Source organism: Bemisia tabaci, chromosome 7 (genome assembly GCF_918797505.1).
Source record: "Bemisia tabaci chromosome 7, PGI_BMITA_v3".
NCBI classification, from domain to species: domain Eukaryota; kingdom Metazoa; phylum Arthropoda; class Insecta; order Hemiptera; family Aleyrodidae; genus Bemisia; species Bemisia tabaci.
Genome location: NC_092799.1, coordinates 13,962,783 through 13,990,772, shown reverse-complemented (window position 1 = coordinate 13,990,772; position 27,990 = coordinate 13,962,783). Strand labels below are relative to the sequence as shown.

The 27,990-nt window shown below is 40.4% G+C and overlaps 1 protein-coding gene across 1 annotated transcript; it reads right to left on the bottom strand.

Moving 5' to 3' along the window:
• Window positions 1–176: 176 nt before the first annotated feature.
• LOC109031956 (uncharacterized) lies at window positions 177–27,990 on the bottom strand. Its single transcript, XM_019043819.2, has 3 exons — window positions 27,874–27,990; window positions 26,001–26,073; window positions 177–5,962 (listed from the first exon to the last, which is right to left on the bottom strand). The coding sequence occupies exons 1-3, from the start codon at window positions 27,968–27,970 to the stop codon at window positions 2,374–2,376; spliced, it is 3,759 nt and encodes a 1,252-aa protein (XP_018899364.2). The 5' UTR covers window positions 27,971–27,990; the 3' UTR covers window positions 177–2,373.

Here is a 27,990-nt window from a genome sequence, read left to right as displayed (position 1 = left end):
CCAGAATTTATAGTTCCAAATTGCAAAATGCAGTCCAATTAGGGCTCACGTGGAATTTGAGATACGCCCTTACGTCAGAGAAGCGACGATTTTACTCACGCTCCACAAATGTCTTCCTGAGGAAAATCGACAAGGGGCCAAAATCAACAAAACAAAAAAAAAATACAAATAATTCGCAGGTAAGTACTTGCCACAAGGAGACTTAATCAACGTTTTGTGACATAGAAGTTCTTCATCTATTTTGGGAAAGAAAAGCATCTTATCTTTAAAATATCATGTTGAAGAGAAGCATGATTTTCTTTTAAAAAACTCGCTGTAAGTAGATGGATCAACCCTGCCCGATAACGCTCACTTACAAGGCAGAGACGGTACGGGTGAAAATATCGTACATCACGGAGCGGTAGGGTTTCGTCTTACCCAAATTATTGATGATGTTGAATCATCTGTATCTTTCGAGTAATTTGATTATTATCTAGCCAAAATTAATCCTCTACTGACACAAATATTTTACATTTGGTTTCTTAAAATATTTGAACCTAACGTTTGATCAACGCGCCTCTGCTAGTTATTGTTTGCGTTATTTTAAGTTGTTATCTTACCTCCCTATAAATCGATGGCCAAATTACGAACTCATGTATCTCCATTTGCGATTTTGTGAACTTCCTGTCATTCTTAATTTTTTCGATGGAAAACTAGTCAATGTAATTTCCTAAAAACTCTCCTAATTTTTCTTCTTAGTAAATAGAATATTCTTTAAGATTTCCAAGGTATAGAGTTAGCTTGTTTCTCTTCAAAACAAAACTTAAAAAATGGAATTTCAAAACACTACAGTGGAGATGCGTGTTTTCATAATTCGACCATCGAAGTATTTTTCTCCTCTCGTTCTTCAATGAATATAGCTTCACTCTACGTGCTTGCGTGCGCAGGCCTCCTGTAAGCTGAAACTGATTGGAAAATAAGTCAATTCATCCATGCAATCTAGAATGCCAACTTTTAACAGTCTGTAAATTATCAATTTTCTACAAAACTACTATGGTCGTCCTTGGCAGAATTTGCCTGGCAACGTAACTGAACTTAACCTAAAACACAGCGTGATGTACACCTAAAATTATAAGATAATGAGAATAATGAGAATTAAAAATATAAATTAGCTGGAATCAATTGCAATAGAAACAATTGATTAGCACCAAGTACAGTGTCCACATCAATCAGTATCGAAAAACGATTTATGCAGTAATCACTACCGCTCTCTGACGCGTAGACGAGCACTGCTGAGAAATTTGAATGACTGCAACTAATGCACCGCCGTAAAAAAAATTTGAAATCTTCAGAACAAAAACAGAAAATTCAAGGCGCTGGAACACCTGTATTTTACTTACACTAAAATATGAGTATTGAATCAGACGTATGAACATGTAACCTCATGGTTACAACTCTTGGATGAATTTTATGTACTATTGATAACTAGTGATGAGATATTTAAAACTAGTCCAACTATTGTGCTTAAAGTTAAATCTATTTTGAGCACTCCAATAAATTACGAGACTAAATTAATTAGGACGACGTTTTTCCTTGTATCTTTTTGTGTAAAAAAAATTAGTCCGGATGGTGGGAACTCTAAACATTACCTAGATTTGTGCAAAATCATATGTAATTGTAGCGCTAGTGTCAAATTTTTTGCATTAAAACTAAAATACTTTGTTTAAGAAATCCAAAATATGACCCTTCTCAATCTGAAGGCTGGATTTTTCAACCAAAATATTTTAAATGCACCGTCCAAAATATTAAAAGCTATGTTTTGAACGAATTTGAGGTCATGAACTATCAATGATGAATATCAGCTGAGCAAAAAAAAATTACTCCTCACTTCTAAACTATCGATAATATTTCAGCTAGAGTTAATGTATCCAAACTATTCACTGATCTCATAACAAATTAAAAGATATTTTCTATGTATAGGATATTTTTAGGTGGGGACGTTCTTTATAAATTTCCCCAGGCCACAAGATAAACCATTTAGAAACATCAAAATTAAACCAAAATGTTTTGAACAGGAAAATTGTCATTTCAGTTTAGACTTGTCTTTTTAATGAGGAGCAAATGCTCGGAAAATTTCCAAAAATAACCAGAATATTCATTTGAAATTTTCTAAGATGAGGTCCAGTTTTTCAGTCCAAAGAAGACCATTTGCTCGTATTGCCTTCCTTTGAAATGGCGCCTCCAAAGAAAATTCATCGAAATAAATACCACGTTTGTTTATAGATTGCATTTTGCTGACGATCAAAAAATCCAAAGCAAACGTGAAAATACCCAGGTAAAAATTACAGTCTGTAAAAAACTAATTAGAAATTAGATACCAGCAAGTTCCATTGCTTAAGTCTTTTTTAGTGGTCTGTATTTTTTTACATTTAGATGTTTCTTGGTCGCAGACTTTACAGAGACATCTCGTCGTCGTATGCTATGGAATTCGTGCTTTTTCTCAACATGCTCCTTGTTTGAATTGCAGTTATCTTTACTGGTGCAGTCACTTGCGTTATTGAGACCACCATCATCGGTCAATTTCTTATTTGGCTGGCTTGTGATGATCTTATCGTTTTCATTGAAGTTACTGTTGATGGTACTAAAATCACTTTCGATACCCATGTCTATGTGACTGATGTCGTCATTGAGGTTGTAACTATCGGCTTGAGGTTTGCCGTCAGAATCACCTTGACTGCTTGTGCCGTCTTTACTGGGTTTGTTTTTACTGTCTTTCACATGAGCGCCTAACTTTTCAACTCCTTTCCTAAATTCCTTGTCCAGCTCATTGATGTGTCTCATGGCCGTGACCATTTTGCTCTGAATGGTGCCAAAATATCTCGACAATGTGTCCGCCGTGGTCGAAATGACGTTGACTGCAAGATTGATCTTGAACTCGACGACTTTCTTCAAGATATCAACGAAAGAAAGTGGCGTGGTGGGTTTTGTGAGGTCCGGATCCGATGGTTTTTCGGAGGAAATGGTGTCGACTTTGTCACCCTCAAATTGCTCCTCATCCTCGTTCGAAACGTCTGTTGCGTCTACTGTCGTGCTTGTGGTGGTGCTTTTCAGGCCGTCTTTAGCATTCTCAGGGGTGCTTACGGATGAACTTTCGGCCTGAGCTGTTGAGCTTGATGGCCCAGCTTTTGTGGCATCTGTTTTCTTGGTCGAAGATGACATCTCTTCTGGGAGAACTCCATCGATTTCGTTTTCGATCTCCTTATCCGACTTGCCCACCCGAACTCTCGAAACCTGACGCTTGTTCCTCCTAACTTTCGGTTCCTGTTCGGTTATCTGCACGTTTTCCAATTTCAAATTTCGCGGACCATGTTCGACTTGCAAGCTGTACCTATGATTGAAACTGTCTTGCTCGTTGACGTTCATCGGGACAAATGACTCGGAGTAAGTTTCATCGCTGGGAGTATGCTTTTCGTAGCCATAATTATAGTTGATCCTCTTTGGTATACCCTCCAGGGCAGAGTAGGTGGGCTGTTCCTCCTTGCTCGACGCTTGTGTCAACGAAACCGACTTGTTGTCTTCGGCTGTGATGATCTCATCAGAGGCGTCCGATGGTTTGATTTTCTCCATGGAAACGTTCTCCTCGTGAGTTTGGTAATCGACACGGTGGTTTTTGTGCTCCATGTCGCTGCTTCCACCATAGCCTACTTCATCATTATAAACAGTTCCGTGGCCAACCTGTCCGGAGTAGCTGTCATACGTCGAGTCGATGGTTGATGAGTATTTCGTGTTGGTCTTAACATCGGTTGGTGAGCCAGCGACAGCGGTGAACTTCTGGTCTTTCACGTCTGATGAGCTGGTCGGGTCCACGTACTTGTTGACATTCGAGCCATCCGATTCTGGGTCAGTGATAGCGTACGGCTCAGAACCTTGGTTATTGATACTTACTGAGGGGTATTTGGGGTTCACATCAGCATTGTAGTCTTTGTTCACGTCTCCAAGAGTTGAGTATTTACTCTCCTGCGTCATGTCTTCCTTGAATCCGGCTATTCCTGCTTGAGCGTAATCGTCGACTGTCTCGTACCTTGCCGGCTTGTACTTGTTATTCGGGTTGGGGTAGTAGCTGTTGGTGTTGGGTCGTTCCCTCGAGTAGGCGTTGGTGTATGGGTCGCTGTGGCTCATGCCGGCCAGGACTTGTCCAAAAACTTGTTCTTCGGCTTGACCGTGATCCATGTCTCCCGTCGTTGAGTATTCGTTGTAGTAGTAGTTATGTCCATCAGGTGCGTTTCCAGAGAATTTCTCGGTTCTTCGGGCAGCAATGCCACCACCGAACGGGTACAAGAGCAGACCTGCCAGACCGGCCGTCAGCATGAGTCCAACTATGCCGACACCAACGTTCGGAACAACCTCTCTCGCCAAGTAGTTGTAGATCCTTGTTGACAGGGGTTTGTTCTGGACCCCAGGGATCTTGGCCGCGGGGCTGTTATCCTGCTCGGAGACCTTGCTTTCGAGGTCGTTCTTCGTCGTCGAGGTCTTAGTCGGGCGCTTCCTGCGGGTCTTGTTCTTCTTCCTCTTCTGGCTGGGCCTCTTGGTTTTCTTCGTGGCGGTGATGGTCGGGGCCTGTGAGGGGGTGGCCGTCGTGTTGGAGGCCTGGGTCGTTTCCGTGACGTTGGTCGCGAGTGGGGTCGACGCGGCATCCAACTTGGGGGTCGTCACGGCGGCTGTTGTCGGGGAGAACAAGGGTGGCATTGTCGTGGAGATGGGTTTCGTGTTCTGCTCCTGGAGCTGTTGCTGGATCTTCTGCTGCTGCAGTTTCTGCTGGTACTGGGTCTGGAGTTTCTGTTGCTGCTGCTTCTGGAGCTGGAGTTTCGTCTGCTGAGTCTTCTCGTCTTCTTTGACCTGGGCGCTCGGGCGAACTCGCGGCGGCACGTGGGGGAATGTCACGACAGGAGTCCCAAACCTGGTAATGTTATCATTGACGGCTTTAGTTACTGGTTCGCTCGAAGACACGATCCTCGTGGGAGTCCGGCTGGTCGGTGCGCTCATGGTAGACGCTTCGATCTTGTCTTTTTGGGGTATACGCCCAACAATCACCGGTGTTTTATTCTTGAATTTCGAGTCTTGGAGTGTGATCAAAGGCTTCTTTTCACCAGTAGCAGGGTCAATCTCTGCCACAATCTCTTCGAGCCTCTCGGTGTATAGCTCCACGTAAGGTGTCGTGCTGGAGGTTTTGACGTTCGGGTTGATCATGGGCTTTTTCTCTGGTTTCTTCGGGCTCGCGGTTTGGTCCTCCTTTTGTTTGGTGTTGGCGTGCAGGGACTCGGTTGTCGAATAGTTGGGGGTAGTAGATGCTGGCTTGTGCTTTTTCTTTTGGGGGGCTTTGTTTTCAGGGAAGGTAGCAGGGGAGGTTTTTGTGATTTCTGCTTTGTTGGTCATCTTCAAGTTCGGTTCGTCGACCGCGGTGTTTTGCGTGCTGCTGTGTAGACCGTGGACGTTATCGTTGTTGAGGAGGATCCAAGTGGAGAGCCCGCTTTGAGAGGTCGAATCTTCGATGGGTCGTTTGCTGTAAGAGCCGATTCCAATGTGGCTTTGGGATGTTTGACTTTGCGGACTGGATAATTTTTCGTAATTATGGTTTTCGTCCTCCATGATCACAGGAACTGCCTCCCCTTTCCCGAGAGCTATCATTTCGTGGCTCAAGAGCTGATGTTTTATTTTGGGTGGAGTTCTAACATCTGTGACCGCCATGTCTGTTGCACTGGGCGAGTGCAATAGCTGCTTCGTGACGGTTTTGAGAGATTCCCCGATAGGAGTGGGTTTTGTGACGGCTGTTCGACTGGTTTCATCGTTTGTGCTGTTGACAGCTGATGTCGTCAGTGCGGATGAAATTTTTAGATCGGCTACAATTTGTGGGGGTGAGGTTTCCAAGAGAGCTTCCCTGCTCTCCTCCGTTGTGCCTCTGACGCTTGAGACATCTAGATAAACCCTGAAACAAACGAATGAAAAAATGTATTAGGATTTGTCATAAAAAAATTTCATTGGACGTGACTCCCAATTGCATTGCAAGACAACCATGGTGAATTCGATCAGAATAATATCTTGCTGTTAATAATGATATCAGTGTGATGGCATAGTGGCAAGGAGCCCTGGTAAAAATTGGCAGTAGAATCTGTGTTCCAAAATACCATAGACCTAAAGCCGGCTGTAAGATTTCCAATAGCTTCTGTAGCCGGCTGTACAATTTCTTATAGCCTTTATAGCCGATGGCGATTAAGCAACAGCCAGACGATAAAGTGTATGCCAAACGTTACTAAATACGGATACTAGGACTTAGTGAGTTTTTGGACTACCGCTCTCTTTTTGTGCCGTAGTATCTTGATTTATTTTGCAAGGAAAGCTCCGTACTTTTGAAGGATGCCTGTCATTCTTCATATGTTGGAGCGCCTTCAATTTCTTATGATACTGTGCAATACCTCTGATGTGAAATAGTTGCTTCAGACGCCGTGGCACGCTGCGGCGCGGCGCGGCGCGGGGGCGGGTAGAGAGCGCGAAACGCGCATTGGCGCCTACAAACCTAACAGGGATACTTCACGCATTGCGCAATGCGTGAAGTATCCCTGTTAGGTTTGTAGGCGCCAGTGCGTCGCCGCTCCGCTTTGTGTTAGGCTCTAATATTTAATCTCGCGGAGTCAGCGTTTTTCAACTCATGATTTTGAAATGTTTGCACACTCTGCATGGACTATTCTCATTTTAATTGATGAAAAAAAAAATATGTTTTAAAGGAAAATATAATGTGTGTTTTGTAAATATTAAGGTAGTTCCGTATCAAACTTAATGATTTCCAAAGCACACGAATTTCTACACAATTTCTTATAGCCTTTTATAGCCAATGGCGATAAAGTGTAAAGCCCGGCGATAGGAACTATAGCCCGACTGTATACTTTTTTATAGCTTCGTATAGCCCGGCTATATGATTTGCTCCGCTTTCTACAGCCAGCTATATGATTTTCAATAGCCTTTTTTAGTCGGCTATAAGAACTCCTATGGTATTTTGAAACGCAGCTCCTATCGCTAATTTTTACCAGGGAGTATTAGTATGATATCAATATAACACCAACGAAACAAAATACAAGAAAACGGAAAACCAAGACTAAAACAAACAGAATACCTAGAACGTTTCGCAGTGGTTTCAATCCTCTCCTCGACCAGGAAATGAAAATACAAAAATATAATAATTAAGAAACACATTGATTGAGACCACAAAGGGAGGTCATAGGGGTTTTTCGATTTCTATATTTCATATTTTATTTCCTGATCATGAAGGGGATTGAACGCCGAAACGACCTACGCATTCTGTTTGCTTTAGTCTTTTTCCCCCATTTTCTTGTGTCTTTTTCAGTTAAGTTATGCGGGCTTTTCTTGTATCATTTTTATCTTGTAATATCAGCACGATATCACTATGACCAGGAAAGTGCCCTGGCCCTGAAAAAATATAAACCTTCGATGCTGAATAAAACAGGAGGAAAGTACAGTGAAAGGTTAATGATGCAATAAGATATTTTGCGTCCAAGTGCTCTTGTAAAGGTTGCAAAATGACTGCCTTTAATACACTTGAACTAAAAATATGACGCTGATGGAGCAGTCCCGCATCCTCCCCCCTTTGTGTCGAAAACCGCGTATCCAAGTGGGAATTGCCATTTTCCTTGGGTGACTTTCGATTTAGAGGCGAAGTGGCAAAGCAGCCTGTGAATACCCCCTGCCTGCGATTCTCGTCGGCTGTCATTCAGGCGTTTTCCATTTCTTCCTCAGTGAACTGCCCGGACGCGACGACGCATGACGTCGCACAGTAGATCGAGTCATTTAGAGAGGTTGGACATGAAATTTTTGACTAAAACTGCAAATTTTGATGTTTCTTTGGTCACATTTTGAATTTTAAAGAGTGCTTGCGGTAGAAAATTTCACGAAAAAACCAATGGAACCACTTTTAAAACGTCAAAGTTTTAAATAAACTGAGTTCTAAGCGTTTAAAGTTTCCAAATTTTGTCCGACCTCTCCTATTGACTCGATACACTGTGCGTCGCAACGCCTATCGCACACGTGATGCCAAGATGGGCTTCCTGGCTCCGCCAAAATCATTCCCTTTGATTTTGCAGAAAGAATACATTGCGATAGTACCCTCGCCTTCATGGATATCTTGTGAAGTTCTAATTGTAATAGCCATGACCTAGATAACACAGTGCAATGAGAATTTTGGAATATTTTTGCCATCTAATGCAATAAAATTGCAATTTTTTGCCATGAAAGTTGCAATACAATGACCGCAGTGCGAAATCACGTAGCTTCAATGCCGTGTTTCAGCATTTCCGGTTCTTTTTCATTTTTTCGGAGAGATAACAAGACATATGTATGGTTCAAAATCCACGCAAAATATTTTGCTGACGGTGAAGAAAAATCAGGAAGATATTGATATATTAATAATTTACGTTGAGTAATTTTCCAAAGAACAAATAAAGCATGACGGAACATCTGCTTTGACACAAACAGAGATACGTTGTTTTGCACTTAGAACATCGAATATTTTTACATTAATTGGTCTATAAATGCCGATTTTAAACGATCAACAAAATGAATTCCAAGTGTAAGAGGGGTATGCAATTTGCAATGCATACAAAATTACAACTTATTTCAGTTTCATTGCAATAAATTTCAAAAGAGGAGCCCCTTCAATCAGTGAGTAGACAACATACACAACACTCCGGCACAATTACAAAAATTTTACCATATAATTGCAATTTGTGCCACTTGGAGACAGATGAGAGGTAGAGGCAACTTATGAGTGCTACCGGCCAATTAAAATAAATCCTTAGACACACAGAAGTCATTTAGAGTTGGGTCTAAAACGGTCTTCGTGTTAAATTGTTTAATATAATATGGACCGAGTTCAACAGAAAGGAACCAACTCACATAAAGTTGAAACAAGAAAAAGAGGTTTGAAGTTTTATTCCTCCATAGGGTTCAATGTAAAAAATTAAACTTTAACCCCTCTTTAACACTAATTTCTGTTTTTCTCGACTTTAGTTTTTGGCAGGGGAATAAATGGATTACACTTCTGCAATAAGTAACCAATATTTCTGGCCCATTTTAGAAACAACATACATGCCATGGGTTTCCCTATGTAGATACGTGCTTTTATGAGAGAGCCAGGAATAGTGGTTTCTCATTGCAAAATGTGGTCCATGTAAAACTAGCGGAACTCAAAAACATTCTTTACTCATTTTTTCCCAAAATGTGGGTTGGTGCCTTTCTGATGAACTCAGTCTACATGACACTCCTGCGCATTGTAGTGAAAAAACTTTTCGGGTCCAAAATCCCTAGCTTTGCTGTGTTTGTAATCGGACTCTGATCTGGACTCAGATGCAGAATGGTCCGGACTTGTAGGCTTCAGTTCCAAGAGCACAGATAGTGTGTGCCGATACAACCTGCTCCCGGACCCGCAGAAATTATTTGCCGGCTCTTTAGATTCTGCGATCTATCCGTTACCTGCGAGGTACAATAACCGTTCTCCTAGGTTTGCTCATCAGAGATAAACAGAACTTCGATTGCTTTATTTATTTAAGTATTTACATCTATCGAGCGTCGAGGGATTGCCATAGTGTCTGAGCATCATTCCAAATGAGTTTTCTTATTCCGGCACAACTGCGGCTCGATTGTTGAACCGTTATCGAATGACCTTGATCGATATTTAGATATATATCGATGTATATCATTGTGAAGATAGAAAGTTATCGATCAAACTCATTCTATAACGATTCAACAATCGACCAGCTGATTTTTTACGTCGGTGTTCTCTGAAGATGTTCTTAGGCGATTCTTGGAACCTAAACTTTGGGAGCCTATCTCTGTGTGGACAAGGCCTTCCATTCATAAGAAATTAACGAAAAAATTATGAAAGAACAAACATAAAATGTGGATTAATGATTTTAATTTCCTCCGTCGCTCCGCGCAGACCGCACTGTGTTTGACGCAATGCGTGAAGTATTCACGCAGTCTTGTAGGCGCTATGCGCTTCACGCTGATCGCACTGTGTTTACCGCAATGCGTGAGGTATTCATGCATTCTTGTAGGCGCTATCCGTTTCACGCTGACCGCAATGACCGCACGTGTTTGACGTGTTTGATGCAATGCGTGAAGTATTCGTGCAGTCTTGTAGGCGCTAATATGTGTTACATGCCGATCGCCGCACCGAGGGCTTCTCCTTTTCATCTCAAGTCCTCGTCATCATTTCTCTCTAAGTCGCGTCCGTTCCAGGCCAAATTGCGTGTTTGGTTTCTCTCTTAACTCGACTAATTAAAGGTGCTGTCTCTTGTATCACTGAAAGACGACAAAATTAGAAATTACTATATTCTCAGGAAATGAGAGATTTGGTCGCCTTTTCTCGTTTGTAATTTTTTTTCTCTAAATCTGATTTTTTTTTTGTACCTACATGTAAAAAAATTGCAAAAGTTGCCGCCCCCTATAGATTTGCCGCCATGGGCCGCAGCCCATGGGACCACCCCCTTAATACGGCTCTGTGTGAGATATTAATGATTTCAAGAATAACTAGTCCTGATGCATAGTCTGTTAAAAATTTGCTTCTAAATTCCAATTTTTAAGCATCAAAAAGTCAGTTTGAACTTTCTTTCCGCCTTAAGGATCCATGTAATTTCAAAATTTCAAACGCGTATTTCTCGAAATAGCAGCAACTGCATTTATGCGCCTTGTCTTCAAAGCCCCTCATATGATATTAATTATTACATTAATATGAGCCTCTAATCATATTATGATACTAAATATCTAACAGCAGTCTGCTTTAAAGCAGAAGCTATTTTTCCTGTCAATTCTCACTGTAAAAAGTCCACACTTCTTAGGACGAAGTACAAGCAAAGTCCAAACTTTTTTTAGGCAAAAAGGAAAACAGTTAAGCAATACTGATTGTTATTCTGTGTGCTGAAGAAATTACACTGTTAGCATGAAAATAAAAACAAGTGTGCATGAGCTAGACTCTATGAGAATTTAACAGTGTTCAACGATTCTGAAACTTAAGGTTTACAAACTCCTCTCAACATTCTCCCAGTGTCATGTAAAAATTTATATTTCGAGAATCCTGAACTCAATCTTAAAAAGATAAGTTTAGAAACGCAAAAAGATTACGTTATTCCTATAAACTCATCTCAATTAGCCGTTTCTCAGACAAGAGAACGTAACCTCATTACAAGGTTGCAAACGTGACTGTAATACTTTATTTTTAATGGAAATACTCGTATGACTATGCAGTCTCTGTCCAAAATTTTACAGATTGTTACTTATACCTACCTAATCGACAGGAAAAATTATAAATTTGTCAGTCAGAAATGTCCGGCAATTTCCTTGTAAAAAAACAAATTGCGAGTAGAAATTTTGCAGCGTTGAAATGTAGTTACGTTTATTCGTTCAGTAAACGACGAATTTTGGCACGCAGTGACGGTTCTATTGATTTATTACATATTTTTTTGCTTTCTGCATTCTATGAAAATGTACCGATTTTGCAAGATACAATTAATTGCAAGAGGTCTTGCAACATTTTTTAGACGTTAAATCGTATTTTTTTGGTACCTCTAATCATGTAAAGCCACCTTTAACCTTTCACGTAAACTAGAAATCTTTATATCTTAAGTCAGGACGAGAAAAATGCGTCCTGTTGCTTTGAACTTCGTCGAAGCTATAGGTAACCGCAACTCCGCCGCGCTAGGGAAGAACGCCGTATGAACCTTCAGGCGTTGCCAAATTTCCTTTTATAAAACACGAATTTCCTGGTAAACTTATGAATATTTTTCTTCCAATTTTTCAGGTATTGTTGCTGGCAATTCCACCGAAAAGTCCTGAAAATTTCAAGGGAAAATATTCATAAGTTTCCTCGGAAAAGAACATTTTATCGAAGGAAATTTGGCAACTCTCGAATGTTCATACGGCGTTCTTCCTTAGCACGGCAGACCTGTCTTCAATTTGTGGAACGTATTTTATTCTACCAGAAAAACATGATCCAATAATCTCACTCAATTTTCTCTTTACGTGGGTATTATGAAACACCACAGAGAAGATACAGTGTTCTTTATTTTTATTGTCGAAATCCGCGTGGATTCCATTGGTTTTATGAGCATCTGCTATGCAGTAAGACTATTGTGTCAGGTAATAAAAAAAATAGCGAGATGCTGGCACGTTTATTTCATCGTCAAGTATCTGAAAATTACCAACAATTTGTCCTGCACAGCACGGCAATAGAAGAGCCATCAATCCTCCTCCCATAGACACTACCAGATGAGGCGCGCTCCAACCTCATTTTCATGCGAAGCTGCCAGCTTTCCGAAAGTAAAATGACTAATGATGATGTTTGTATACCAGGAAATTATACCAGTAAGCGTCACAAAAGTTTTAGCAGTCAACGGTTGGCTTGATTAAGGTGAATTTTTCCTCAGCGTTTTGGAGAACGATTCGACAGTCGGTTCACTGCTTCCTTATTTCTCGATTTTAGGATTTTTGTAATACGTAATTTGGCCTGGAGCGGCGCGGCGGCGCAAAGAGAAATGATGGCGAGGACTTGAGAAGAAAATGAGAAGCCCTCGACGAGGCAGTCGGCATGTAACACATATTAGCGCCTACGAGACTACATGAATACTTCACGCATTGCGTCAAACACAGCACGGTCAACAGCGGTCGGCGGCGCCTCGGCGCGGCGTGAAACGCACAGTGCCTACAAGACTACATGAATACTTCACGCATTGCGCCAAACACGGTGTGGTCAGCGCGGCACGGCGGCGGAAGTTCAAATTATTAAACCACATTTATGTTTGTTCTTTCTTAATTTTTTAGTTCATTTCTTGCAAATGGAAGGCCTTGTCCCCGCAGAGATAGGTTTACGGAACTGAACTTTCGCGCGAAGTTCCGTGAACTTTAGCTAGTAGTGTTGATAGGGCTTACGCAAAAAATGTGTCCAACACGAGTGAACGCGTCTTATGCACCCCTCTCCCTCCGGCACGTTCACTTGATGGTTTTTACTGATGTTTCAAAATGAATGAGAAGAGGGCGGCCCATGGGCGGCAAGTAGGTAAATCCGGCCATGCTAGCTCATTTACTGTTCAGTTTCGTGTGTGTCTTGATTCTTTTCATTTTTCCGAGTTGATGTGTTTTCGTTCTCACTGATTTACTTAGGCCCACCACATGGGTGGAGATAAAAGACCCCTGGTACCGGGGCCCGTGACACACTACTTTGAATTTACATAAAACCCTAGTTTCGTAAGGAAAAGTGAAAAATGTACCCTGAAAATTTCGGAGAAGGTCAATAAATTTTCAAAACCACGCTGGGACACTATAGAATTCTCCTTACTTTTTTGAAGGTTTCTATCTATTTTCAAGATTTTTGGTACGTAGATTCTTTTTTGAATGTGAATAAATTTCTTTCCTTAAGATTAATGAGTATTTATTTACTTCATTCACTTTATCTTTATCTCTGACCTTAGTGATTTTCATGATCTTACAAATTATTTCGCTGCATGGTGTTAAGGGGGTGGGGGTGACATTAATGCGGGGCCCGGACCTTAGAGCTGGTACCAAGGCCCAAGATGGGATGTGACAGACTTTAAAATTTGATGGGATGTGATTTACATCATATTGTAGTATATCAAGTGTTTGTGCACAAAATTTGACAAAAAAGAACATTTTGAAGTAGCCTTCAAAGTGCGCCCCTGCTTGAATATCGCAAATCGCTTTACCTTCCGATTTTTAATATTCACCCTGTTTTCTTACTTTTCCGTCAATTTCAAAATTTTTGGGTCAAGTTTTAAGCATAAATATGTAACGTAATACAGCGTGATATATGATGCTTGGAAATTCTGGAGAATCCTGATATTATCAATTGATCAATCGACAATCGAATCATTTTCAAAGTCCTTCAGAACCACTTCAAGAGAATATTTTTTCACCCTCACCAACTACTTGACCGTGGTGAACATCTGCTTGAATTAATAAAATATCCTGTTGTTTCATGGCCTCCTTTGTTCCTTTGTTATCCCTTTGTTCATTTGTTTCCTGTGACACTGAGTTTTATTCTACGGCACTCGTGTTCTCTTTTCCTTGAAGCAAGAAATCGTCTGGTTGATATTGAAGCCCTTGTGACAAAAATTGGAGTCACCGGAGAAACTCTTAATTTTGTGGTATGCAGGAATGCACTTCGAATTTGAAAGCACAATGCGTTAATGTCTTGGCGATTGACATTTACTCTGAGGAGAATGTGACCTTTTTTGTCTGTCCATTTTTCGAAATAATTCCTATCCCTGATAAAAATGACCAGCACTGTAGTGCTGCCAATACCAATAAAACATTTGAATTCTCTACTGATCTCAACTGATGTCAGTAGAAGATTTTACTAATGTTAGTTGAGATCAGTAAGAAATGCAAATAACTTTTTGCCATTACGATACCCTTCCAGTGGTTGTTTTCGCCAGGATCTTTGTGTCAATACTGACGAATCATACAAATCTGGAATGAGCTCATTATTTGGGAGAGGATGTAAGTCAGTTTTTCTTTGATTGATTTTAAAATTTTAGTCAGGCGCACAGTAGCCTCCTTATTATCTGCTTGAATGTGAGAAGGCTAGGACAATGGAAAGTACTGGTGTACTTTGACACTCTAAATTCTTAAAACGGTAAAAAAAGAAATAGAACTTTTGATACAAATATGCCAAATGTGTTTTGTATTATTTTTCTTTTATGTTTTATTCAACGGAAAATGTACAACAAACTGATCTTTTTCAAATGATCTACCACCCGAGTAGCAACGACTGTTCAAAAAACTTTTAAAGACTCGTACATTTTGAGAAGACGACTTTTGGAAACCCGGTTTTGCTGGGGAAAATTGTTTCACCATAAGGACACCATTTTTCAATATTTCCTTCAGGAATCCCAATTTGGGTGCTTTTAAAAGTAAATTTTATAACTGGTAAATCTAAACCCCCAAAAAAATGTTGTGATACTCTTAAAACTATATTGCAGTTTTCTGACGGTAAACTGTTTAAAAAACTATCGAAAAATACTCTTCAAAAATTATTAATTTTTGGTTATCATACAGTATCGACAGGAGAACTATGGGAAAAAATAAAAACACAAATACAAGTCTAATATTTATTTTTAGTGTGCTCGGAGATTTTTTTATATCCCTCTTTGACCAACATTTAAGCAAACATTTCAGCCCCATTTCATAACAAATTGCTGTTGTCGGCACCTATCAGTACCTGTTTTTGGTGATTTTTGCATTGCTTTAATACAGCTCTGATATGAATGATCGTTTAAATAGGGTACTTTTTGCTGCATGGATGAGTTCAAAAATTTGGTTTTTAAGTTTCCGGTGGATAAGACTGTTTAGGGGCGGAGCTAGGAACTTTTTGTGGGAGTCTCAAGGGCACCTCGTCGAGGAGAGTTTCTGAGGATCTGCATGTAGGACCATCCCCAAGCTCCAAAAGGGGACTCGGAGGAGTACCCTAGCTCAAAGGGAATCCTCTCTCGGAAAAAATTAAAACATTGAAAAAGACTAAGATCAATTTTGAGCTGTTCTTACCAAAAAAGATTGAATGCATCTTCCAAAGATGAAAAATATGTTATATTATAACTTAGCAAAATCTTGCACGTTTCTTGGGAGATGCAAGTAGATTTTTTTTAGCGGGAGGAGGGGGTGGAGGTTGTAAGCCCCTCAATTATTCAGTATTCGACGACAAAAGGGCTATATAAGAATATGCTTGGTTAACTAATTCATTCACGGTTAAAAATTAATAAGTAACTTTCATTTGGAGGCAATCAATTTTATTTTATATCGGAGGACAACGTGATCTTAATGTAAAGCCAAGAAGATTGTAACTTTGTCACAATCACCCGCATAAATGCCTAAAGTTACACTGTTGAATATTTCCTGAGGAACTACAGACAGACTTGTCATTATTATTGTTACACAATATACAACACTTTAAATACTCAAGATACCATTATATACATACATGTTCTGTTTTATTTTGAGCTTTCAATTTACATAAAATATATTTTGTACTACGAATTTTTACATAAGAATAAAACATCATAATTGCAAGACCTATAGCTATTTTTATAAACATTGATTAGGTAAATATAATAAATAAAGTGACATAAAAATAAACAAAAAATTCCTAGAAATTAATGTCTTCTTTTTTTCTAAAAATTCCTAACGTCAATCAACTTTAATAACTGTTGATTAGGATCAAAGAATATAAAAAGTATATAGACAATTTGTTTAACAAGTTAAAAAAGAAAATAAAATAAATTAATGATACACATAATAGTACTAACAGAACCAAATATCTCTTTCCTCATTCTTTTTTAATACATTGCCAGCTACATAAAATAGATAAAGGAGTGCAATGAAAGTCTCTCTGTACTTTTTTTCTGATTTAAGGAACATAAGGTAAATATTATTATGTGATCATAATGAGAAAGAGGAGCAGCATGTTTTCGTGATGAATACAACCATGCTGAAATAATGCTAAAATCATGATAGAGTCAACAGTAATATTACATTTCGATGGTGAAATTTCAGAAATGCATATCTCAGTTTGCGCACCTGGTAAAAATTGGCAGTAGAATCTGTGTTCCAAAATACCATAGACCTACAGCCGGCTGTAAGATTTCCAATAGCTTCTATGGCCGGCAACACAATTTCTAATAGCCTTTTATAGCCGATGGCGTTCAAGCAACAGCCAGGCGATAAAGTGTATGCTAAACGTTACTAATTACGGATGCTAGGACTTAGTGAGTTTTTGGACTACTGCTCTCTTTTTGGGCCGTAGTATCTTGATTTATTTTGCGAGAGGAAAGCTCCGTATGTTTTGATGGATGCCTGTCATTCCTAATATATTAGAGCGCCTTCAGTTTCGTATGATACCCTGCAATACCTCTGGTGTGAAATAGTTGCTTCAAGCGCCGTGGTACGCTGCGGCGCGGCGGGCGGGCAGCCAGCGCGAAACGCGCATTGGCGCCTACAAACCTAACAGGGATACTTCACGCGTTGCGCAATGCGTGAAGTATCCCTGTTAGGTTTGTAGGCGCCAGTGCGTCGCCGCTCCGCTTTGTGTTAGGCTCTAATATTTAATCTGGCGGAGCCAGCGTTATTCAACTCATGATTTTGAAATGTTTGCACATCCTGTATGGATTATTCTCATTTTAATTGATGAAAACAAATATATATTAAAGGAAAATATAATGTGTGTTTTGTAAATATTAAGGTGGTTCCGTATCAAACTTAATGATTTCCAAAGCACACGAATTTCTACACAATTTCTTATAGCCTTTTATAATCGATGGCGAAAAAGCAACAGCCAGGCGAGAAAGTGTAAAGCCCGGCGATAGGAACTTTAGCCCGGCTGCATAATTTTTTATCGCTTCGTATAGCCCGGCCGTACGATTTTCTCCGCATTCTACAGCCAGCTATATGATTTTCTGTAGCCTTCTTTAGCCAGCTATAAGAATTCCTATGGTATTTTGAAACGCAGCTCTTATCGCCAATTTTTACCAGGGCGGCGTTGCAGACTTCTTGTCTTCATTTTCTCCATTAAAAACTACGACACGTCATTTCCTGAAAATTTCAGTGATTTTTATTCTCTGTGTGGTAAATATTCTGTTAAAATTTCAAGCTATAATGTTGTTTGGATCTATTCCTAAAAAAAAAGACTCCGCGGAGATTCTAAAACACTGCAACCGAGATACTCATTTTTGAAGTTTCACCGTCAATTTGCAAGTATTCAGTGTGATAATAAGGTAATAATAATATTAAATCATACTTAAAACGACAAGCAAACCTAAAGTCAAAAAATTGAAATTTTAACAATATAAGAACAATTTTAAATTTTCCATGTCAGCTTCGAGCTAAAAAAAAAATACATTTTATCCTAGAGTCCACGCCGAATACTGCCGTGCTAAGGAAAAACGCCGTATGAACATTCGAACGTTGCCAAATCTCCTTTGATGAAAACCGAATTTACTGGTAAAATTGTGAATATTTTTTCCCAAAATCTCCACGCAATTATGCACGCAATTCAATTTAAAATATCCGAAGGTTTCAAGGAAAAATACGCATGAATTCCGTCGAAATACATGTTTTATCAAGTGAATTTCGGCACCTCTCGAATGTTGATACTGCGTTTTTCCTTAGGACGGCAGAATATGTTTACGACTTTTAGACTGCGATAGAAAATCGTCTGACGCCACTTTTACATGCCAAGTAAATACAAGAAATCAAGATGGCGGGTCTTCTGTCGCAGTCTGAAAGTGCGTAAACTTACACTGAAAAAAAAAATTCTCGGCGTTTTTACTAAGGTCCGTTGGTACCTTTACCATCTCACTTTTTTACCAATTATTGGTAATTTTACCAAGACAGACTGGTAAGCTACTAAAACCGTTTTTACGTTTCAGTAAATACCACTTATGGTAATCAATCCGGTAACTTTGCCATTTTATCTCGGTAATTCTACCACAGTCGATAAAAAATATTGGCGTTTTTACCGGGGTCCAGTAAAATTACCGAGAAAGTCAATAATTTTACCGAGATTTCTCGGTAAAATTACCAATTCCATACATGGCAATTTTACCAAGAAAAAACTGGGATCAAATAGAGCCCTGAATTCTTGGTAATTTTACCCTTTTCTTAGTAAATACACCGAGATTTTTTTGTCGGTGTACTTGGCGTGGACTCTATTTCATTTTGACTGCAGGAAATTTGGAGCTATTTTAATGTGGAATATAGTTTATCAGCAAATGGATATAATAGGAGTCTTGTTCGATGGCATCTGCATCTGGTGGAACTTGACTGTATCTCTTCGCCGGGCTCGAAATGGGAGCAGATTCATTGCTCACGATGATTCGAGTTTTCACAGAACTGCCCGTGTTTTCAGCGGCAGTTACTCTATTCATTCCCGAAGTGGGCTCCGAATCTCCCACGGATGGCCACGGTCGAAACGGCGGTTTCTGCACGCCGCACAATGGAACCAGTCAATGGCAGGAATCGGACATGATGTCAGGAAATTTTAAAACCTCACGTCTTCGTCAATACGAAGCGTACACGTTTAAAAGTGGTTCCGTTGGCTTTCTAATTAATTTTCTTTCAAGAAACACCCCTTAAAATTCATAATTTGACAGCGTGAACATCAAAATTTGCATTTTTAGTGAAAATCATAATGTCCGACCTCTCCGGTTGAATCGTTCCACCGTGCGCCGATGCGGAAGAAAATAACTCGGGGAAATTGGAGTGATAGTGGGAAAATGAGCAGCTCCAGAAAACCGACGGAAAGCAAAAGCTACTTTCTTCGGGACTCACTCATTATTTCGATTGTCTTTGGTGCACTTTGGAATTCGACGATGTTTAGGTTCTCGTTACACGATCGAATTATGAATGAATTCCAAACAAAATAGAGCAATGGGCAGTGGAGCACTGGGCAAAGGGAGAGCTAAAGTGTGTTTTGTCTTGCTCTTCGTCCAATACATGCTCAAAATTTAACGTTTAATTTGATTTAAAAAAACTGACAGTTTCTCTCTGAAAGACCTCTCTAAGGGACATATAATAATACCACGATTATGACCTCAATTTTGAAAATTAGTGTATGAACTTGAAAGTTCATTTCGGACAAAATTGAATGCATTGTCGTATTTTTTGACAAATATCTGAATAAGATTGATTAACTCCGAAGTTCTATAATTTTAACACAGCGTTTCATACTTGTCCGTATATTCTTGTTACATTTACATTTGTATAATTTCGTTTCTTTGTTTGTCTGATTTTTTATGGAATTGAAGAAAAAATCTGACGGGATGTTCTTCATACAGTAATTAAAGGTTAAGGAAATTCTAATCACAAAATGAGGTCAGTGATAAATTCAACACATCCTAAAACTGATGCACGCGTGCTTAGATTTTAAAAGGAAAATTGCGAATGCTAGCAGAAATGACAATAAACAACTTTACCTACAAATTGCAGAGTGAAAACTGTAAAACCTGTTGTCTTCCAAAGCCAGACACTCTGTTGGGTATTCATTCATAATGTAGCTTGATATAACAAGAGGAAAATTTTGTAACGAGAGGAAAACTCAATGAACTATTTCGATCAATCCTCACTAAAATATTGCAATAGTATCATTTATAAATCCCAGATCTACAATCTGGGTAAAAATGTACAATGACTGTGAGGGAAGTTTTAACTTCTCGCTAATAATAAATCATTGGTCAGTTTTCAATAGCCAAAATCCGGATAATCGATCAACTTTTTAGAGCGGCCTTAAACACAAAAATACAGTATTATGCTAATAAATTTTTTGTTTAGCCTTTAGATGGTGGCTTTACTTTAACCTGATAAAAAAAAACTACGTGGGAGGGCTAAATTTTTTTCAAACGGAGCCAAAAATCGACTCACTTCAAGTCACCGTGAGAGAGTTTCGCAATGAGTGTGCTCCCCAAACAGGAACTCAGAAATACATTTTAATGTGAGACCTCTCCTAAAAATTCATCTTCATATTCGGTTTTCAGCTATCAACTACAAAGTGTAACACAGAATCAGCACAGGATCTATCAGCACGTGGACTCAATGCAAAGCTGTGTATTTTTCACCGATAAAAATTGTTCAAAAATATTACGAGAAGTTTAAATCGTAACGGTGACTTTGCAAAAAAAATTGTATCAAAAACAGTTGAGACCGATAAGAACGACGACAGATTTAATTTGCACTTGTGGACCATAAAAACGCTTTTAGAGGGTAATTAAGCTGCTACCTAATGTCTCTGGAGCAACGTGCCACCTTTTCCACCAGGTGATAAATCAATTATCAAACGTAGCCTCTGCCGTAGCGGTTCTTTCAACCGCAGAGGCAGGTCGTAAAAGATTCATCCATTTCAATAAAAAGAGAACGAGGTGAGAAAATATTGCGAGAAAAAATAAAGTTTCTTCGGGTTTGCCAAGCTGTGCATACATCTTCAGTTTGAAAATGTACGGAATAATTCAAAATTTTCAGTAAACTCAAAATTGATGTTAAAAGTCGAATATTTTGGAATCTGCGATGCGTGAAAATTGTCAGAATGTAAGTTGTAATGCGGATGAATAGAGAAAAATACATCTGCATCGCAACATTAGTGAATAAATAATAGTTTTAATTTGTCCCCTTCTGGAGAGGAATTGACTGTATTTTTATACTTATCCTGCTTTAATTTGGTTGAGCTTTCATTATTATATTTTTTTAAAATGTATGCTCTGAAATATTTAATCAGAGTGATTTTATGAGGCCTCTTATGAGGGAACAGTATGGCGCAGTGGGTAATTTTTTAGATGATACTATTTTAAGTCCCTTCGTTCTTTCCATAATTGTCACAGAGATAAAACATTATTTGAAACTGTGTAAGCTTGCAACCATGGACTAATTGACTGATCGTACGACGATCTGGTTCCCTCAGTTATTACCCGAGATAGGGTCGAGAGCAATAATTTTGCGAATGTGAAAAATTATTTGTGCCTTTTTAGGAAAGAGATGAATCCCAAAGCGAAATTTAAACAGGTTTCCTGATGGAAATCAATTTAAAGAGTACATTTGAGTCTACAAAAGATTGAGAAGAACAGTTACATAAAGTTTCAAGCTACTCTTTTCGTTTCAGTCCGACGAGCTAATGAACTGTTACTGATGAAAAAAAGTTACGGTCTTGAAAAATCCTAAAAATAAGATGTGCCCTCTAACTTTTTATGGATTTCCATGTCGTGATAAGCACATACATTTTTGCACGGAAAGAATATTTTATGGCGGAAAAATTTTAACACAATTTGAGACGTAGAATGAAGTATACTTGGTGATATTTTTTACGCGAATCAGCGGTTATTATTTAGTTCATCGGTGGAAAAACAAAAGCTCAACCGATGTTCACAGTTCATAGTATCATGGGTATCATCCGATTAAATCTTGTGGGAGAATCTATTACGATATTAAATAAGAGAGCTCACGAATGTTCCCGGATAATCGTATTTAATCTGGAAAAAAATTGTTACGCTGGAGTGATAACACGACGTTTTCACTTCGATATTGAAATTCGAACCGAGGAAAATGATACCGGTGATAATGCCTGATACAACTATTTGTGCTCCATGGACATCCGTGTTGCGTGTTAAAAATTGAAGGCGTTCGGTCATTCTTGCCCATAAAGCAGTGCTCGTAGAGACACACTGTCACGACTCAGTGTGTCGGTGAGATATAAGTTCTTGGTATGTAAAAATTTTGCGACAATATCCGTTCCTGTACTTTTCCCTTAGTTTTTTGCTTCATGGACTCGAGTAACCAGAGCGCCTTCCATTTTACCATAGGCAACACGCGCGTCCATAGAGTACGAATAGTTGTATCAAGGTGTTCTCATCAACATGAAGAAATGCGTGTTTCTGTTAACTGAGAATCAACCATGAAAAGCCCCGCCACTGTTGTTCCACTGAAGTGCCGTTAAAAAAGATTAAATTTAAAAATGTTAATATTTTAATGCTGTTTGGAAAAAAACGTTGATCGATCTGTTTTTTTTTTTTGTTTTTTTTTTTAAAAATTCCTGATGCCCAACTTTATCAGTTGAAGTTACTCGGAGATTAAAACTGTTGTTAACTTTACGCTCTGACGATCTAGCTTCACGAACCAAGATACAGCTCTGTCTTTTTACTTTCCACGTAGGTTAACCTGGTATAATCCTGAGCGAGAAAGGGGGAAATTCGGGCTTAAACATAAATCTTCGTTGTCATGGCACTGTTACATCATATTTCAAAAAAGGGTGATATAATATCAAATTTTAAAAACATAATATCATTTGATTTTAAATTGCACGGCAACTAAAAGGCAGCAACATAGGGTCAAAAATTATGTTGGAATTGGTTCTTGGCTCAAAAAAATTGCATACCCAACATAATTGTGGAGTGTGAAGTTGCAGGTGCTCCCAACTGAATAAAGTGTGCGCTAGGTAAGAAATGAAGTCTGTGGACAGTTCTTGATAGTTAGATTAATTATGAGCCATCTTGACTCTTCCCTTTATTTTCATTTCTACCCGATGAAGACGCCAGATCTACTGTCGCACTGCGGAGGTAGGCTAAATGAGTTGATGCTAACTTTATTATGCGTGTATATACTGTACATCTCTTTGCCAATTCTAAATTAGGCGGCAATTTCCTGATCTAGTCTATTCTCGCAGTTTTTGCAACTTTGTTTTTCTATTCTGTATTTTACAAAACGAGCCATGTTTAAGCTTTCAGCCTCGCACAGAACATAGAACGAGCAAAGAAAGTATTAACCAGTTCGCGATCCGTCAAAAGTTTAAAAAAAAAAATTAGTGGCAATTCCTGGTGATTAACTTTCGTGACGAGCTATGATTCTTGTAGTGTGAAAGTTTCACTAAGTAAAATATTGCACTGGTTGTGATCCAAAAGTTCTGATAGACTGCGTTCGATGTTTATAAATCAAATACTTTAATTTGATTGTAGCAGTAGAATGGTAACAAACGGTAATCGAAACTGGACGTATTTATGCTGCATGGAACTATATGCAAGTGGAAAGATTGGGTGCGCTCATTAGCGGCTCACGAGTTAGCGCTCAGTTCTTTTTGATTTAATGTCAAATCCCGTTTTTCTATTTTCTCAAAAGGAACTATATCCACTTTCACATTGTTTCTTGTCCAACTCACCACGAGCACGCCCTATCTTTCCACTTGCACATAATTCCTTTCAACATGAATACGTCCAACTGAGGTTTTAACCAGTAGTTAGACGAACGTTATAGACTTTTTCCAGAACTGATTCACTCCAATATAATTATGTTAACTTGCGGCAAGACGGAAACACCATCGCAATCACTTTCAAACCACCAAAATGGCTCTTCTCTTCCGCCTCTTCCTCACGTGTTTCCGGTTGATAGGGATGGACGAGCTGTGGGCCGTGTCCCGCGCATACCCGAACAGATACGGCCTCGCGAACGTCTCCACGTCGGGGAAAGGCTCACCCCTCGGCGGGTACCAGGATCCGGATCTATGACCATCCCCCGAGCGCCCGAACCAAATCGCGGGGAACAGCCACGGGAACAAGAACGCGAACATGCTCAGCCCGCTCGTCAGAATGATCGACAGCGGCGCGAACATCATCGACCAGAACGTGAACCCGATCGGGTTCAGGATATTCATCCCGCCGAAGATGGATGCAACGTAGTCCATGAGCGACATATCGCCGTCATCCCCACCGGCCGCTGCCACCGTTGTCGGCAGGGCTGCGGCAGCGCCGGTTTGGTCAATGGCCACTCCGCCACCTCCCCCACCTCCACCGCCCCCACCAACACCCCCAGCAACGTTGCCTCCACCGATCGCCCCGCCTCCACCACCGCCGCCGCCTCCGGCGGCGGCGCCTGCGACCGCGCCAGTGGCAGCGCCAACAGCCAGACCGGCGGTTGCTCCTGCCGCCACGCCTGCAGCAGCACCAGCTGCCACTCCGGCTGCAGCACCTGCCGCTACACCTGCAGCACCGGCTGCTGCTAATGCGCCCGCCCCGAGACCTCCCCCGGCACCTGCAGCACCTGCGGCACCTGCGGCTCCTGCGGCAGCTGCACCAGCAGCTGCCGCTCCCGCCCCCGCTGCAGCGGCACCTGCTGCTGCAGCACCCCCTGCAGCAGCAGCGGCGCCCAAGGCACCGGCCCCTGCACCACCTCCTGCAGCACCACCCACAGCATCGTCCTCAATTACCCCTCCGGCAATTTCCTCAAGCGACTGATCACTAGGCGTACCTATAACAAGGATAGCCGGGGATGGCTGGCCGTTGAAACCAGTAATGGGGTTCAAAGGACTCACGTCGTCCGTTGACGGGAGGAAATTCACCGGTACATTCACTGGTTCGATAAATGTCGGGCTTTCTCCGTAGTGATGGCTTGGTTTGGTCTGCTCGATCGGCCATTCTAGAGGTAGGTCTGGTTTTGGGTAATCGTAGCTCGGTGGGCAAATTGTGGTGGAACTCGAAGGGTACGGGAGAGCAGTCGTGCTTTGCTCGATTGCGTTGTTGACCACAATCCCCGCGGTGGAGAGGGTTGTGCTGTATGAGGGCGGGTACGAAACCGGTTCTTGGTGGCCGTTTATCTCGACGTTGGGTTTAATCGCGCCGTGGAGGGTATGCAACAAGATTAACTCGTCTAATGACTCTGGCAGCACGGGTTTCTCTATGAGCGGGGATTTTAGCGCTGGTATTGACGTTTCGAAAAATTGTTGCACGATCTCGTCATCCGGGGTCCTAGCAACAACTGACGTCGATCGGTTCCTGATTCTTTTGATTCTCGAGCTGACGGAAATTGGAATCCACTTGGTGTCATCGTCAGGAGAACTCAATGTTCTTGGTTTTCGACGCTGTGTGTTGTTGCGAAATGGTTCGGACTTTTCGAGGTGCAACACTGGTGGTATTGCTGAAGCAGCCAGTTTCAGATTTAAAACTATACAACTACTTGATTCATTTTTCAGCCTAATTACGGCGACCGTGTCGTGTTCGTTTAAGACTCTCATAAAAAATGTGCAGGATTTCTGTCCCCGCGTTTGATTTTTGTCTTTTCGACTGGTGTCTATCGTTTTAAAATGGCCACAAGTGCAACGGTATACGTCTCTATCAGGCAACGCTCTGCAGTTTCTCAGGTACCATTTGAAAATAGCAAAGAGCGTAGCTAGGCGCGGTTTAGCTTTGCTGATTCTATACTTATCAATTATCTCAAAAAACCTACTTAAATTCCCGTTATTTTCAGTCTGAGATTTGTTCGCTAGGATGAGCATCTCTGATATGGCTGAGTCGTTGAGAATGAAATTGAAAAATGACTTCATCTCGGGACTGAATGTGAAGTTTTTGGAATTTTGCCTACTTAACACAGCCTTGCATTTATTGTCAGTGCCGTTGTGTAAAGAGTACGATTCTAATGTAAAATACCTGTTATTTGATCCGGAGGAGTTAACTTTTTCGTGTAAGTTAACTCTCTCTACTTTTTCAACGATGCCAACCCCTGAAACAAAGTAGACATAATAAAAGTTAATAAATTTCTTTAGGAATTTTTTAGAATGCAAGATTACATTTGTGATAGGATCTATGAAAGAACACCTTAGCTGCCGGGGGCAAACTGACCAGGAGAGCCGAATTTAGAAGAAAAAGTCAAAATCAGCGATTTTGAGTTCGCTACGGAGGCTCTCTAGAAGCCTTAGGAACAAGCTTCACGCAATTTTTATTTAATTTTCTCACCTTAGATGGCACTAACTGGTTTTTTATGTGTGTTTGTCGAAGTTCTAAACCTAAATTGGACGTATTTCTATCAAATGGAACTAAGCGCCATAGGGGGAGGAAGGGAGAGGGGGGCTTGGATTGGTGGGTGTTGCGGAACGCGATGCTCATTCCGTCCTATACTCGCAATGCTTTTCCATGGCGCTTAGTTCCGTTTGACAGAACGCGCTATCCGGGATGTTAAAATCCTCAAAAGGAACTCAATTTGGCGCTTAGTTCCGTTTAACAGAAATACGTCCAATTTTACCTAAAACTTAAGAATTTCTGTCTTGCAACTTCAGAAAGTCATATATCTCTCTGAATTGTTGAGCTATCGAGGTCCTTTGCGACAAAATGTCCAAGTCTTCTTTCTCTATGCAGTTGTACCAATATCTGATTCCTAAGCAAGATACATCCCGTCTCTGAGGGGCTGATTATCTTTTCCACACAAAGTACATTTCTGACAATTTTTCCGATAATCGTTGCCGCACAAAATCATTTTCGCGCAAATGATTTTCTGTAGTATGTGGCATTGTCGAGAAAAATGTGAGGCATATTTAAGAAAAATTAATGCACAAAGATTGAACAAATTATTGATGTCGCCAGATGTTTGAGATCTGATCTGTGCGAAAATGATTTTGTGCGGCAACGATAATCGGAAAAATTATCACTAATGTACTTTGTGCGGAAAAGATATTCTGCCCTCTGAGGGGTCGTTCGTAGAGTACGCCACGCTGTAATACGGTAATCCTGCGTCTCTTGTCACCCACCCATCGCGCAGATTGCAGATCTGTATCCCCTGAAAAATTGCTTTTCGCTTTTGTAAGACATGCAGCCCTTCCCCATTCAGACAGAAAAAGAGCGCGTTTTTTTTCGATATGTATTTGAAACTATCAAACTTCATTCCTGAAAACTGGAACTTTTCAAGAATCACCCTGTTTACGCCAACTTCTACGCCTCGTTCAAGCTCACTCCCTCCCTCTACCCCTCCCTCTACCCCTCCCCTGTCCCATACTCATGTGATAAAGCGTCATCCATCATAGCTATACCCTTCTACCCTTCTGCCAGAACTAGAGTCCTTTTATACTGCATGAGAGCAAAGACTATGCGAATCCATTTCTAATTGGTTCCCGCATTTTAGGCCTTCACAGTGTCACAAACGGGAATTTAAAATTACATGTTCACCAATTGCAAAGATTATAAACTGAAATGGACCGGCGAATTGGAGGCACGGCAAAAAAACAAATGGAATGAGAGAGGGAACGAACACAGGAATTCTGGAATGGGTTGATCAAAGATTACAAAAAACATTCGATTTGTGTAATCTTTATTCCCGTATGCGACATCCATAAGCTGCGCTGTCTCAACTTTCTGTATAAAAGGACTCTGGCCAGAACGTGTGGTAATTTATAAGCGGCTTCCAGGCTTCATTTGAAGAGGCCCTCGCTCTTACGCTCAAACTTGTTAGATAGTACTAATATTCAATGTTAGATAAGCAGAAAAGAGGGAGAATGGTTAGAGGAAAGTGTGACATAAGTGATTGATTCACCTGAGATTGGCTGGCCGTTGGCTTGCGGTCGCGCTCGCACAGAATCGAAGGATAAAAAAATCGCGAGGACCGGTAATAAACCGGAAAGGCTCTTCATTGTTTCACCACGCTAACCCT

What these genes read in the sequence shown, in the direction of transcription:
- LOC109031956 (XM_019043819.2), bottom strand. Translation starts at nt 27,970, where the DNA reads ATGAAGAGCCTTTCCGGTTTATTACCGGTCCTCGCGATTTTTTTATCC. An exon ending in CAACGGCCAGCCAATCTCAG is followed by an intron (nt 26,074 to 27,873) that starts GTGAATCAATCA and finishes ACTTTGTTTCAG; the next exon opens with GGGTTGGCATCGTTGAAAAA. An exon ending in TCCTCCGGATCAAATAACAG is followed by an intron (nt 5,963 to 26,000) that starts GTATTTTACATT and finishes CGTTTGTTTCAG; the next exon opens with GGTTTATCTAGATGTCTCAA.